Genomic DNA, 16,171 nt, shown 5'->3' with positions numbered 1-16,171 from the left:
GATGACCGAAAAAAATAGCTGTATGCTTTTGTGTTGCTAAAAATACCCAAAGCCCAATTAATCTATGCTTCAGATGTTTAAATCCAGGAATGAAGTTCTCAAAACCATATTCAACTATCACCTAATCCCAAAGTTGCCTAAAAACTTCACATGCCTAAAATTTTCATCATTAAAGCTCCCTATGTGCCTGAAGTTCTGATTCTGAGAAAAGCTGAGAGCATTTTAGTCTTGACATGACTGCATAACTCAGTGGTAACTGAACTCCTTCATCTACAAACTGGACACTTCTCTACCTCAGTTGACAAGCACAACTTCAAGGGTAATCCCATATGCAGGGTGCTTTCAAAGAGTTCTACTAAACATACCTGGCTAGATCCATCCATCATGTACTTTATGACAGTTCCTTGACTGGTGATGACTCTTGACACCTCTTGTTCTGTTTGCCTTGCCACAGATGTATACAGATGACAGTTCTTTACCTTTTGGGGATAACTTTGCCTAACCAGAATTTCCAGAGTAGGCTGCTTGGCCTGTTCTCTTTGGGTGTCTTTGTGCTTTATTTCACCTTCTGTAACCTCATGTGCCTTCTCTCCACTTTCCATCACCTCTTCCGCCTTTGTTTCATTTGCTCTGCCCTCACTTTTCTCAACCTCCTCATCCTTGGCTTCTTCTGCTTTGGACTTGCTTTTCTTTATGACCTTTTCCTCAGCTTCAGCTGTAGCGGCTTCACCTTTCAAATTTGAAAAATTACTTAATACTGCATAGCAAACATTCAAACAGTGCTAAACACCCATCAGCATGGTGTCTACAGAAGGTATGCAACTTTGAGTAAGAAGAACCCTCCCCTGATTCCACTATAATCCACAGAGTAAGAGACAGACTCTGTTTTTCAAAGAAAAATTCAAAGCAGTCATCTACTCAGAAAGTCTGCATCCTTCTGTGGAGGTGTCTGTCATTCCAAATGAAAATAAGGGAGATCTGAAAATGGATTTATTATGTATGTTGAACTTTTGGAAGACTGACATTAGGTGAGAGGAATTTCCTAACTGCCCATACAGATGAAAAAAGTTACTGAGTTTCACCAAGTTTGAGTTTGTACGGAAACTGAAGTTACATATTTTATCTACTTGAACAACTAAGGTTTTTATATTGAATTATGGCAGTATTGAGTGTGCTAATGAGTATAATTATGGTAGTTGTGTCAACAGACTACATGTGTCCGTAAGCGCTCTGTTCACCTCAACTATCAGCTACTTGCCAAACTATGTACACATTTGAAAACCCTCTGCATCCTCTTTACTTCATACCCAATGCGATCAGAGCACATTTACCCTAAACTGGAAAAATATCCACAGAGACAGAGATGTGATCATAGCACTCAGTGCTTGTGAAACCACACTTGGGAGTACCATGTCCAGTTCTGGACCTCACAATTCAAGAAAGATGCAGACAGACTGGAGAAGGTCCAAAGGAGAGCCACAGGGATGACTGAAGGACTGGAGAACCTGTCCTGTGAGGAAAGACTGAAGGAGTTAGGTCTCTTCTCCCTGAAGAAGGCTCAGAGGGAACTTCATCACAGTATTCCAGTACTTAAAGGGCAGCTTTAAGAAGAGAGAGGGCAGAAGATCTCTCTGCACAAGCAGCCACATGGAGAAGACAAAGGACAACTGGGAGAGGTTTCATCTTGATAGAAGAAAGAAATTTTTTACAGTGAGAACAATCATTTACTGGAACAACCTCCCCAGGAGCATGGTAGAGACCCCACTGCTGGAGGCTTTCAAGATGTGACTGGACAAGGTTCTAGATAATCTCATCTAGGCTCCCTTTCTCACAAAAGGTTGGACCAGATGATCTTTTGAGGTCCCTTTCAACCTAGGTTGTTCAATGATTCTATGATTTTGTCATGAAAAGTAAAGAGATGTCTGAGAAGAAAAAATGAGTGTATCTTTCACTAGCAATTCAGGTCTATGGGGCCAAAAAAAAAAAAAATCAAGACATTGCATTCTTGCATGATTATAAAGTTGTGCTGGATTCTTGTGTACCATACTAAATTTATTAATACCATTTAATACAAATTTATAATTTTTATTAATTTATATACACTTGGGTGGTTTCTAAAAGGTATGTTGTTTCATCAGTTGCCAGGAAGACAAATGATTTTGCTGTTTTTTATGCAACAAACAGCTCACACATAGGATGTGTTGGAATTACTGCTTGCACATAATTGGTGTGTGATATATCTGGTTTATTCCTGGATATGGGCATCTCTGCAGTTGTGCTGATCTATTTTAACATGCTCAGTATCTCCAATACAGCCTGGACTGGACAGATTTGTTGTATGTAGGTATTAGGTGACATCTATAGGTGGCTGTTTTTAAAACTGACCAGATGACAACAACAAAATTCACACTTGTTTGCTTCAAAACCTAATGGCATGACTACAAAACCTCAAGAATTACTACAGTTTACAGTATACAAAGATGAACCTCATGCTGGTTTTCAAAAACACTGGGAAACTGAATCATTACAGAAGGATATGCCAAACACAGAAACTTTTAGTTTTTTTTCTTTTTAGAAAGTATCTATTAACCCTAACTGTCTTCTGAAGGAAATTCAACAATAAGGGCAGAAAGGCTTATTATAACCATCTTCTTTGTATGTACTAGGTGGCATAAACCAAAGGACTTATATGAAATAATTCCTGTTTGAAACTGATTGTGTCTTTTAGAAAGGCAAGAAAACCTCATTGTAAAATACCCAGTAGCAGAGTCCACCAAAGCATAGATTAGTTTTGTTAATCATTCTTACCATTAAAAAATTAGTAAAGAAATGAGTACTTACATCTAGTATAAAGTACTATTCAGTTTCAAGTCCCTGAAATTTCTAATACTTTTGTGTGCTGTGTTTACAAGCTACCACCAAAATTCTGTTTCCTTGTACTTCCAGACTGGCACCAGTCACTCCTTTGGCCTTTTCTTTGACTATTAGATGGAGTTCTCTAGTGACATGAGATCACTGTAAGAATCATCTCCCAATGCTTTGATCATTCTTGTCACTCTTTCAAAATATGAACATCTTGTGGACTTACAAACAATACATACCATTCCAAAGGAGGTACAGATATAAGTAACGTAACATTCCTGTTATCACTCAAGATTCCTTGATATACATGCATTTATGAATTGAATTTGTTCATTTTTCTTCAGCATTCCAATATGCATGCATATTCAACTGATTACCCAACATGACTCCCAAGAGCTTTTTAGGGTTGCTGCTTCCCTGCCTCCAATCTGTTATGTCTAAGAACTTCTAGATTTTATATTTTTTTTAATTAAAACATTTTATTCACGTTGAAAATATTAAATAGACACTATGACAGACTTAATCTGAGACATTAAAAAAATTCATACTGTTACATCTAAACCCATCAAGGCAGAAATAATTTTCTTCTGTAATTTTAACTTTTAAATTCCTTATTTTGCAGTGGCTCAGAAAACTAACCTCTGAAATTTTCACCAAGGAAAGTTAATACTAGTCCATTGGGACAGGAGACGTTCAAACTTGGGAAAGTGAGAGCTTTTGACATCACTTGTGTTTGTAAAGCTGATTCCTCCATTTCCATCTACAGAATGAAACATGAATTAGTTTTATTCCATGTTTTAAAAGAATAAAGAAAAAATTAGACTACAGATTTCAGTTGCTACAAAACTTTTTTTAAAAAGTGCTTTCTACCACTGATTTTTAACATTTTGAGAGTATATGGATTCCGAAGTGGAAACATTAGCTTATCATCTTTGATTATGCTATCTTCTTTCATTCCTTTTTATTAACCATTGAAAAACAACCCTTCCCAACTTTATTCATTTCACTGAGTCTTTATGCTATCTTGTGCATAATGTCAAGATGAGATGACAATAAATGGATCACGTGAATCAGAAAAGCATCAAATAATTCTTGAAGTTGCACATCAGTTTTTTTACCTATAATCATTAAAAGAGCACAAAGGTAAGCAGAGCAGTACTTCCAGTCTGCAAATACAGCGCTGACTTGAGAAGAGGATGGGAAGAAATATTTGACAGTCAAAACATGTAATCCTCTTTGCACTGCTCTGTAGTGGAAACTGTTCTGGTGAGTAGAAAAGATTAGGTTTACCTAAGGAATGTCTGAAGACCTTGGAACACTTGGGAAAAATACAGCACTGGCCCCTTTGATGTCATGCCCCCAAAACCTATGTGACTGTCCTGATTGGGGTAGAGTTATTTCCTTCCTAGTAGCCTGGTACAGTGCTGTGTTTCGGATTTAAGATGAGAATAATACTGATAACATACCAATGTTTTAGTTGTTGCTAAGCAGCATTTACACTAAGTCATGGACTTTTCAGCGTCTCATATCACCCCACCAGCGAGTAGACTGGGTGTACAGGAAGCTGGGAGAAGACACAGCCAGGACAGCTGACCCAAACTGGCTGAAGGCACATTCCACACCATATGACATCATGCTCAGTACATAAACCAGGGGGAGAGCTGGCTGAGGGCCACTGCTTGGGAACTGGCGGGTGGCAAGAAATTGTGTTGTGCACCACCTGTTTTGTATATTCTAATTCTTTTATCATTATTATTACTATTATTTTCCCTTGCTTTTCTGTTCTATTAAACTGTCTTTATCTCAACCATGAATTCGACTTTTCTTTTTCCCAATTCTCTCCCTCATCCCACTGCCAGGGAGCAGGGAGTGAGCAACAGCTCTGTGGTGTTTAGCTGTCTGCTGGCTTAAACCATTACCATGACAATGAACTACACTATGCCTGCAGTCACAAGACAAAAACAGTTTTGGGTTGCAGACAGAGGTAACAGACAAAACCTGTCCTGGTATTACCCCATATTCTTGATTTTCAGGAATAAATTATAAGGAAAAATTGGCAGATGTTTTGCCACCTGTTTTTCAGCATAAAGGATGTTCTACAGATGTTTTATGGTTACTTTACATAGTATTACTGGGTAATTAAGGCTAGTATCAGTACCCTAAGATCATAGTCACAGGATTGAGGCAGAAGTCACAGAAAACAGCAGAAGTAACCCTCAGTTGTCATCTACTTCTCCCTGTCTAATGGTTAAAAAAAAAAAAAAAAATATCAAGTATACCTATATCATTAGAGAAAACTGTTAATGTCACCTATTCTAAAAATTTTCAGGGCTGGAGGTTTCCTGGCAATCTATTCCAGTGCTTAACCTTGATTAACCTTACTGACATTTTCTTATCTGTTACCCTGAATTTCTCTTGCAGAAAATTAGTTTACTTCTGATTATTTGAGCTAGCGTAAGAGATAATGGTGTCCCTTAAGCTCTCTACAAAAGGCTGTTCTGCCTCTGAACTCTACATCAAACAAACCCAAGCCAAATCTTTTAATCTTTCCCTACCAGACAAGTTTTCTAGACATCTAATATTTCTTGGTGCTTTCCTTAAAACTCTTCAGTGTGGCACATATTTTTCCTGCAGCGCAGTATCCATAACTGGACACAGTACTTCAGCTGACGCCCTACCAGTTCTGAATAGAAAATAACTTCACATATTTAGCAGGCTACACTCCTGTTTGTTCACCTTAATGTGGTCTTTGCCCTTCTCACAGCAAGATGGCATCGTTGACTTATGTATAGCTTTATCCGTTGCAACTCCCAGACCTTTCTCTGTAAAACTGTTATTGATATAACTGTTAACCATTCTATAGATACATATTGATTATTTATATGTTATTTTACAACCTAGCTCTTATTCTTACTGAATTGCGTCCTATTTTACAGACCATGTCCATGTGACTTGTCAAGTTCACTTTGGAATCTAATCCTGTCCTCCAAAATACTTGCAGACTCACACACCCGATTGCTGTATGCACTAATAGGAATACTCCCTGTCTGAAGACATTCTAAACCAAAGAGTAAAAAGCCTTTTGGAAGAAGGGGATGAACTTAGATGTCCTCCTGACAGAATTTTAATGGTAGGGGTATTTGTTTGTACAGGCTTCATTTGTGCCACAAAATTGCTGTATGTTGTGCTGAGTGCTGTTTGGCAACTCTCTAACACCACTTTCCATACTCATGTTCTTTAAATACCTAAACTTGTTGAAATTAGGTCAGCTGGACTTTTTCTGGACATAATCCATGTTGAAACAAGAGCCACAGCATTACTTCATTCACCAGGTACCATGGAAGCAGCATAAGTATGTTGTATTTAGAGAGTGTTCCAAGGCTATTCTTACAACTCTAAGTAGGTGTTCATCTTGTCTGTCTTATTACTCTCTCCTCTCATTTGTTTTGTAATGGAAGCTATCTTCTGTTTAATAAACCTGCACTGCATTTAACCCTTCATTTCCATATTGCCCATTCTACATCTTTGAACAGTTCAGCCCAGTTCTGTCAAAAGAATCGTGATCTCTATTGCCAAGGAAACTGAGAAGATACCTTATAAGCCTCTGGTGAGGGCAGAGCAAGAGTGATTCTGGGAGAGGTGGCCAAAAGTAACAAGAGTAGACAAAAGACCAGCTTTCCAAGACAGTTGTATTGGATTTCGGTGTGGCGGGGTTTTGGTAGCAGGGGAGGAGACTATAGAGGTGGCTCCTGTGAGAAGCTTCTCGAAACTCTCCCAGCTCCAAGTAAGACCCACTGCTGGCCAAGGCTGAGCCAATTAGTGGCAGTGGCTGCACCTCTGCAATAACATATTTAAGAAGAGGAACCTGGGAGGAGGGGTGAGGGCAATATTTCTGCAAACACCGAGGTCAGTGGAAGAAAGGAGGCGGCAGGGGAAGTGCACTGAAGCAGAGACCCCCTTGCAGCCCCTGGTGAGGGGCTGGCTGTGCCCCTGCACCTATGGAGGTCACCAGTGGAGCAGATGCCAAACTGCAGCCAGTGGAGGACATCATGCCAGAGCAGGTGGCTGCACCCAAAGAAAGCCAGGACTCTGAGGGAAGCCCACAATGGTGCAGTCTGTGGCTGGGAGGATTGAAACACGTGGCAGGGACCCATGCTGGAGCAGCTTGTGAAGAGCTGCAGCCTGTGGGAAGGACCCATGTAGGAGAAAGTTCATGGAGGGCTGTCTCCCATGGGAGGGACCCCACACTGAAGGACGGAAAGTGTGTGAGGAGCAGCAGAGGCAACAGCTGATGAACCAAATACAACCCCCAACCCCTGCCCCCCTGGCAGCACTGCAGGGGAGGAGGTAGAGAAACCAGGAACAAAGCTTAGCACAGGAAGAAGGGAGGGATGGGGCAAAGGTGTTTTTAAGATGTTGTATTTTTCACTATCCTTCTCTGATTTGATTGGTAAATTGGTGGTGGTGTTCAAATTAAATTGATGTTCTTTCTTCCCAAGTCATGTCTGTCTTTTGCCCATGACCATAATTAGTGATTCATCCCCACCATCCTTGTCTCAATCCCCAAGCCTTTTGTTATATTTTCTCCTCCCCATTCCACCAGTGGGGGGAAGGAGTGAGTGAGTGGCTGCATGGTGTTGTTTCCCTCTGGGCTTAAACCACGACAATAGTTCTGAAAAAGGAACATTCAGATCTTCAGACCAGAAGGTGGTGAACCTTTTCAGGGCAATGCCCTACAAAATGGTAAGAAGTAGTGAATTAGAATTTCACGAAATGCCTCTGGAATTGGAAGCCACCACAGTTGGATGAACTATTGTTAATTTTCCATGGAGAAATTCTGAAGAACAGGACAAAAGCAAAACAGTGGAGGAAAAGATGGTAGACCTGGTGCCACTCATGTTCTTTACATATCCCCCACCAGTCTATAGAAGCAGCAGAACATAAGATGGAGGAATGACTGGGTTAATGGAATGAAAATTGGTCATGAAGAGTATTATATGAAGTAGATTGGACTTTGGCTCAGGGTGAGAACTGGGACATTCTATTAGCAGTTCTTTTTGCATCATTTCAGTCATACTTGATCAAAGATGGAACCAAGTAGGGGGAAAATTAAAACACACTACTACATGCTTTAAATACTTTTGTAGTTAGTCTGGAAAGATATCAAGAATCACATTTAACAAGCACATTATCTGGAAATGATACTATTTTGTAACTTGATCAGGTTAAAAGGGATAGCTTTTTATCATAACCATCAGTAAAGAATTATCCCAGACAGTATATTTTAGAGCATTAGTGTTAAATTAAACTGTTTATGGACCTCATTGCTTTGTGTTCTGATTATGCCTATTTTCAGAAGGCTGTCCTTTTCTAAACTGAAGGTGGTAACTAAATTGGTTCTCAATACTATTCATGTTTATTTCTGTCCTTGTCTCAGAATTTTGTATTTTATTTGTATTCATTTCTAGGACACTGCTGGTTAGAGAAAACAGTGTCAAAAAAAGAGGTTAAATCATCTCAAATAGAAAACTCCTGCACCCTCTCCCACCATCCTGCTAATATCTCCTTCCATATTTCTTTGCGAACTTTTCATTTAACTCATACTCTGGATGATCTGTGAGATCACTGGACCAAACAAGCCTCCTGTGTTTACCTACAATATTCTGCCAATAGTTTGCTAACAACCTGAAATAATCTAGGTTAGTCATTTTGCAGAGGGGAACTGTGACCCAGTTCTGAACTGATATGGCCTCCCCCACTCACATGTTTTAATGCCAAAAAGCTTCTTATATTCAAAATCAAATGCTGTGCATTTCTGAGGCACATGGTCCTGTAATTCCTGTATTACTCTCTCCTAAGTATTCCATAACAGAAATGTCATCCCATCCCCATAGACCCATCCTGTGATAGAAGTACTTCAGTTATAGGCAAAAGTAACTTCCTCAAGTGGCTGGTCCCTGGCTTGTGATCAGTTGGAAAGACCAAACTGCAGAGCAAGCTTTTGCAAAACTGTCTCTGCTAATTTACTGCTTGGTTAGACTTGGCAATACAGGTTCTGGAAAGCACAGAAAAATTATCTTACTTGGTTAAACTAAAAATTAATTTCTAGAACGGTTTGAGTCACTGAGTTATGTGATAATATAACAGGTGTAACTGTAAAGCCAAAATTGACAAAAGTATGTGGACCATGGAAGACACACTGCTCTACGTGATGGAGTTGTAAAGGCTGACTTCATTAGCAGCTGCCAATATGTACATCTGAACGACTGGAAGAGTAAAACATATCCTGGAAGAACCATAAATTGTTACGAATTTGTTAAGGCACAGCCCAAAGTCCTCTGAGAATAATATATGCTTCTCTTCTGTAAGTTTATGTATTTGGATTTTTTGTATCTTTTCTGTGTTCACTGGATAGTGTCTATTTTCTCACCTTTCCATTTTTTTTCTCTACCAGGTCATCAGGTGGTGGAGGGTCTATTTTGCTATGAGTTGATTTTGTAGATGATAGAGATTTTCCTGATTTTTGCTTGATGGACTTATCTTTTTTCCCTGAAGCTGATGTAACAGGAGAAATTACAGTCGGAATGTGAACAGAAGGGATGTTCAGAATTCTTGAAAGAACAGGATCTGTTTCATCATCTAAGGAAGAGAAAAACAGTATTTTTAATGCATTTAGGTTTCATAGATGTAAATGGCCACATTTTATTTCTTAACAAGATTTTGTATACTGAATTTTACCTTTCAAACAATAACCTTGGTGGGGGAGTTCATTATTTCAGATAGAGGGACTGAATATATGAAATTTAGAGACTCTTTCCACAGACTGAATACTCATCAGCCTAAAAGACATCTTGAAACTATTGTTTCCCACAGGTTATCACTTGCCTCTCAAAAATAGAAAATACAGATTTTTAAAATTCTCTTTTACCTCCAGAATACTTAGGTAGGTGGAGACATTTTGAGTTTAGTATCTCGGAAATGATCACTGTTGTTATGCTTTATCATGGGCTGATCCAGCATGGACTGACTCCAACAGTATTGCACTGCATAGCTTTGCTTTGCTATAATGATTCAGAAAGATTCTGATGACCTGATTGCTAAGATTCTCCCAGTTCTTAAATAAATGAAGCAAGCTGAATTTGCTTAGTAGTTTCTACAAAGTAGGAAGTTTAACAAGTCAGTCATTTCAAGAATGTTGTTAGGAAGACTTCCAAAAATCCTTTTTTTGTTTTTGTAAAATTACATTTTAATTGTTTCTTCCAATGAACAGTATTACTTAATGTGAAAACCAATACATCAAGGAAAGAAAAGTTAAATAACTCATTGACAGACTCCAAGCCAGATCACATTCAAACAAAGAAGGAATGAAATGCATTGGAAGTATGCTAATAGAACCATTCTGGTTTGAGATCATAGCATTTCCTGTAATGCAGATGAAGTGTTAGCATATTTTTTTCTGAAAAAGATAAAAGATAGGCCTAAGTGCTATTGTGTCCGCTGTTTCCTGAAAGGTTTTGGCATAGATGGTTTTAGCTCTGCAGATAACAAAATGCAGAGGCCACCTTAAAAACAAAGTTCTAAAGTATTAGAAAGGCTGTCTGCATCCAGAAATGGATGATTCTGGATTTATGCAAAGGTGACCCACAATTTAAGAATTTAAGGCTAGAAGAAACTATTAGATCATCTGGTGATAAAGTCCTATTTAGGAGTCGATGGATAACAGGCCTTCCACCTTAGTTTTTAAGCCTTCAATCTCAGTTTTTATCTTGGTGCAAGCCTTAGGTAAACACACAGATATCTGAATATATCCATAACCTTTAGCCTGAATGGAAAATTTAGATCACCACAAAGATTTTTGAAATCCCCATTTTCATTAGCTGATACATGCCTGATGCATAAGAATCTGACGCTTTGTTAGGTGGCTCTGCTTTCAAGTATTGAAATTTATGTTGTGTGGCTTCTACAGCTTATTGGAAGTTTGATGAAAGGTGAACAAATCTGTTTTACTTGTAATATGCTAGAGATAAATTCTCAGGTAATTATATAAAATAGGAAAGTTTCAAATTCTCCATGGGGTCCATTCTGATACACATTTATTAGACAGCATGGCTGTGGAATAAACAAGTAGTACCACCCATCTCCACGTGGATGGTGAGAAGAAAGAGTTGACTAAAACTTTGCAAGAGCTAGTGCTCCACAGAGAAGTAGGATAGGCAAAATGAAGGATTCTGAGGCAACTGTCCAATAAAATCATTAACAAATGTAATCCATCTTGTCAGGTGAGTATAAATATCTATGTGAACACTGCAAACTGGGTATAAGCAAGCTCTTCCATACAGTGAGTGGAGCTATCCTTCACAGCTACCCATGCTATGAATTGGAACATGCTCAGTTTCAGATGACACTACTTTCTAAGTGCTGAATTTAGGAATAGAAGCTGTTATAGGCTCTTGACACATAAGAAAATTTCACCTGCCCCTTTACTTTGGTTGCCCAGAAAAATGAGAACACAGTGTCTGAGGGCAACAATGAAAAAGAGTGGAACTGAGGAAAAATGTCTTCAGAAATCTTGAGAGATGCAAAATTCCAGAGGACTGTCAGATTAAGGAAGGTTTCCTTCCTCCTGAACACTCATACAGATCTCTAGCACTTCAAGTTGTACCCTCATGATTTCATCATGGCACAAAGAGCAAGTGCAAAGGTTCAGTAATACCCAGTGGCAAAAGCCGTGCAAGGGCTCAAGCAGTGCCAGGTTCACAAAGCCACGAGTAGCTTACTTCTAAGTCTGGTTGTAAGGTGGTCTGAAGTTAAGATTTTGGTCATGCTACAGAAAACAAATAATAATTCAAAACTTAAACAAATACTAACATTTAACCAAGAAATAAAAAAGATGTATAAAGCTGGCAAACAGCCTGAGGCCTGTTGTCATTTTAGCTTCCCTAAAAGGAAGAAGGAAGAAGTAAAAAATAAGAAAAATGAGAATTAGGTTCCAGAAAATTATGTCAGTAATGCAGGAAAAATGAGTAATTTGCACCCAATTTAACCAATCAGTGGAGAGAAACTGTGGATTACATGGCATACCATCCTACATCACGGATGGATGGCATACAAGAATAGTCTAAACCAGAATATTTCTGGTCAGAATTTTTCTGAGCACTTACGATACAAACACCCACAAGGGGAATGAGCCATAAGTAAGTGATTATAAAAAACCTGAAAGCAATCAAAGAATGCCAGTCAGCAGTGCTGCACTAAAGCTCAACATGGCTAGGATTATTCTAATGTAGAATAGGATGCTTATGGTATGTGGTGAAAAATCCTGAATATCACAGCTGACGTGTAGGTGTTTAATTAGACATGTCTTTCTTATGCCAAAATAAAATTTTTCACAGTCTGTTACACTGTGGATGCTCTCTTAGCCCAAATTTTAAAAGTTCTTTTTTAGTAATTAGTTTATAAAATGTATTTGAATAATTAAAACTGAGGTTATAGCTGAATGGTTTACCACAGTCCACACAAGATGCATTCAATTAAATGTTTTCATATTTTAAGAGCTGAAAAACGCTGGGATTATTTTCTGATCAGAGGAGGGTTTCACTTTTATCCGTATGATGGTTTCAGTGGCCTTTCAAATGTAATGGAAACAAAAAGTTCTTGGTAAAAGCAGACGCTATTTTCCCTGTGGTTTTGTGAAGCAATTGCTTCCAGTTGGTGAATGTGTTTATTGAAAGGTTGAGAGAAATCCCTCATTATGTCTGCACAACTGTAACCTAAAGTCCAACTCCTAACGTAAAATGAAAGTTCCATAATCACATATATAAGTTTACAAAAATATTATTTCTTGGAAAACTAAGAAGAGTCCTCAGCAAATTACATTTTCTTTGGCTCACATTAATTGGCTGATTTTGCTGGGCTACTTAATAACAATACTTGCAAGTTTCTCCCTGCACTGTTCTGTTTTCACAGTAAGTAAAAAAGCATGGAGACCTCTGTCCATTTTGAAATCCGAATCATAGAATATTCTTGACAATGTAATCTCATCTCAAGCTTTACTGAAAATTCTCCACCATGTAGTCACAGCTGCTGAGAAAGGCAGAATTGCATGCAACAAATTATTGGGTTAAGGAGTGTATGAAGAAAAAAAAAGAAAAAATTCCCTCTATGGTTCTCAAATATCCACTTCTATTTGCTTACTTTACCTGCTGTCTTCCCTGTAGGTCCGTAATAACTCAGGGACAGCTGGATTCCATTTTCCAAGGTGGCTGAAAAAGATCCAAACTTGCTCACAGCTTTCTTTTGATTTTCCAATTTTCCTTTAAAAAAAAAATTAGAATTAATTTTAAAGATAGCAACACATACTAGAACCACCTGACCTGCAAACCAATGACTGGTGTGAACAGTGGCAACTCAAGGTGGATGACTAACCTGTAAAACAGATTAATATAGGATGGGGAAAAGTTTATAATTCCATTCATGGAGTAGTATATAATAGTCAGTTCTGTGTAATACACCTGTGATTTTTCATCTCGAAACTTCATTCTAACTTAGCTAGGTGTGAAAACAGGTTTAATAGCAACACCTAGTGAAAAGTCTTTGTGAATTTAAACAGCAAAAGAACCTAGTTCTGGAGTCAAGGATTCTTGCTTCTGTTCCCTGTTTGGTTGACAAGAACGCTAAACTGCTCATTTCTATCACATGTGGCCTATGCACTAATAAAAGTCACTCAGATATTGTCACAGGTACCATACCTGGAGGAGAAAGTAAAAGAAAGGAGAAAGTTGAGAAATGAGATCCAAAGATATGTTTGGCTTTTGTGAAAGTGGATCATGAGACAAGCTCACTTAGAGGTGCAGGACAAGATGTCATGTGATGAGTACGTCCTCCTTGAAAACCATGCGAGCTATGCAAGGTAACTCCTCTGAGACAGTGACACTGGATCCTACCTTGCCTCAAGTGCAACTCCTACTGCCTTAAAGAAACATTCTGCTGGTAAGAGAAAGTCTTTGGGATTTCCAATACAGGGAACAGCTTCTTAAAACTGTGAGGAGCAGAGAAGACTACAAAAGGTGGTTAATGCTGGTACCCAACATCTAACCATCTTCCAGTTCTTTCATCAAGAAGGCACACATACTGAGACCTCGCCTGCTCCGATTTACTGTCTGTCACCGAAATGTTCATTTATGACTACCATCTGCAGGATCCTGTTTTGCCCTCTTGACTGCATTAAAAGCTTACCATTGTGCCATTCAGCTACTGCTAAGTATTAGAACTCTCTTCCCTACTGCCCTTCTATAAGGTACTCCTGTTTACACAGGAGGAAAGCCTCCCACTCATGCTGTGAATACAACTTGCCTCAGGTGCTAGCACACCAGTAATTGGAAGACCCTAGAATCATAGAATGGTTTGGGTTGGAAGGGACCTCAACCCCCCTGCTATGGCAGGGATACCTCCCACTAGATCAGGTTGCTCAAGGCTCCATCCAACCTGGCTCTGAACACTTCCAGGGATGGAGCATCCACAGCCACCTTGGGCAACCTGTTCCAGTGTCTCACCACCCTCACGGTAAAAAAACTTTTTCCTTATATTTAGTCTAAATCTCCCCTCCCTCAGCTTCTACCCATTACCCCCTACCCTATCATTACAGTCCGTTGTAAAAAGTCCCCCCCAGCCTTCTTGTAGGTGCTCTTCAGGTATCAGACTCCCCGAAGCCTTCTCTTTTCTAGGTTGAACAAGCTCAACTCTCTAAGCCTGTCCTCACAGGAGAGGTGTTCCAGCCCTCTGATCACCTTGGTAGCCCTCCTCTGGACTTGTTCTAATAGCTCTATATCCTTCTTGTGTCGGGGGCTCCAGAGTTGGACCCAGTATTCCAGGTGGTGCCTCATGAGAGCAGAGGGGCAGCATCACCTCCTTTGACCTACTGACCACACTTCTTTTGATGCAGCCCAGAATCTGGTTGGCTTTTTGGGTTGCAAATGCACACTGTTGGCTCATGGTGATCTTATTCACTAATACGCCCAAGTCCTTCTCCCCAGAACTGTTCTCAACCCGCTCATCACCCAGCCTGTGTTTGTGCTTGGAATTGCCCCAGCCCATGTGCACGACTTACACTTGGCCTTGTTGAACTCCATGAAGTTGGCCTGGGCTCACCTCTCCAGCCTGTCTGGGTGCCTCTGGATGGCCCATCCCTTCCCTCCAGTGTGTCAACCACACCACACAGCTTGACTTCATCGGCAAACTTGCTGAGGGTGCATTCCATCTCTCTATCCATATCACCAAAGATATTAAACAGTACCAGTCCCAGTACCGATCCTTGAGGGACACCACTTGTCATCGGTCTCCACTTGGACACTGAACCATTGACCACATTGAGCCAAACTTTGAGTGCAGCCTTCCAACCAATTCCTTATCCACTGAGTGGTCCATCCATCAAATCCATGTCTTTCCAGCTTGGAGACCAGGATGTCATGCAGGACAGTGTCAAAGGCCTTGCACAAGTCCAGGTAAATTACATCAGTTGCTCTTCCCTTATCTATTGATGCTCTCACTCCATCACAAAAGGTCAGCAAATTTGTCAGGCAGGATTTTCCCTGATACATGTCTACCTTCAGAAGTGCTGACAAGAAACATCTCATCTGTGGAAGGGCTGCAAATTTTCTATTCAGACAACCTACAATTAAATCACTAGTGGCAGCTGAAGCCAAGGAGAGGAACAAGGGCAGGATGCTTTCAAACACCGATGAAGATTAAAAGAGCTAACACAACTACCAGAAGTTATACAACACTCTTTCAGTTCAGTGAGAGCAATTCCATAGTGCTTTTGGCAACATACACACAAATTGTTACAGACTGTCTTCCTTCTTGGAAACACCCTCATCTGGGTTCAGAAAGAATTTGGATTCAATGCTTTCTGAGTGTTAGCAACATGTCAACCAGCATTAGCAGCTGCCAAAGTGCAGAAAGATCTGTTTCCACAGCAAAGGTCTTGAGGAGGCACTAATGCTATGGTCATCTGACACACAAAAGAAGGTCCAGTTGAAAGGGGGAAATCTTCCCTTTGAAGGGCAGACATTTATTATAGTCACAATCAACATGATTCAGTTTGCAGCTTCTCCAGCTTTCCCAGGACACATTAAGATCTGAAGGAGTCCTCCACTAAAGAAGAAAATTTTTTCCTTAAGGAATGATGACCTTTTCATTGATTTCCTTGCTTTGGAAAAGAGACTGGTTTGTACTGTGCTTCTACATTTTGGTAAGATCTCTCTACATGGTGCCTAAGTCAGCCAACCGGATTTTTACTTCTATTTACAGA

At 39.6% G+C, this 16,171-nt stretch overlaps 1 protein-coding gene across 1 annotated transcript in view; it reads right to left on the bottom strand.

Moving 5' to 3' along the window:
* SPAG17 (sperm associated antigen 17) overlaps nt 1–16,171 on the bottom strand; it is a 116,463-nt gene that overhangs the window by 35,890 nt on the left and 64,402 nt on the right. Inside the window, exons 23-26 of the mRNA XM_074896797.1 lie at nt 13,062–13,175; nt 9,293–9,501; nt 3,502–3,622; nt 366–730 (exon numbers count right to left, since the gene is read on the bottom strand). Of these exons, the coding sequence (XP_074752898.1) occupies nt 366–730; nt 3,502–3,622; nt 9,293–9,501; nt 13,062–13,175 (809 nt within the window). The remainder of the gene's footprint in view (nt 1–365; nt 731–3,501; nt 3,623–9,292; nt 9,502–13,061; nt 13,176–16,171) is intronic.

Source organism: Athene noctua, chromosome 1, assembly GCF_965140245.1.
Source record: "Athene noctua chromosome 1, bAthNoc1.hap1.1, whole genome shotgun sequence".
Lineage (NCBI taxonomy): Eukaryota > Metazoa > Chordata > Aves > Strigiformes > Strigidae > Athene > Athene noctua.
The sequence above is the reverse complement of the archived record's forward strand: the minus strand, read 5'-3'. Positions and strand labels throughout refer to the sequence as shown.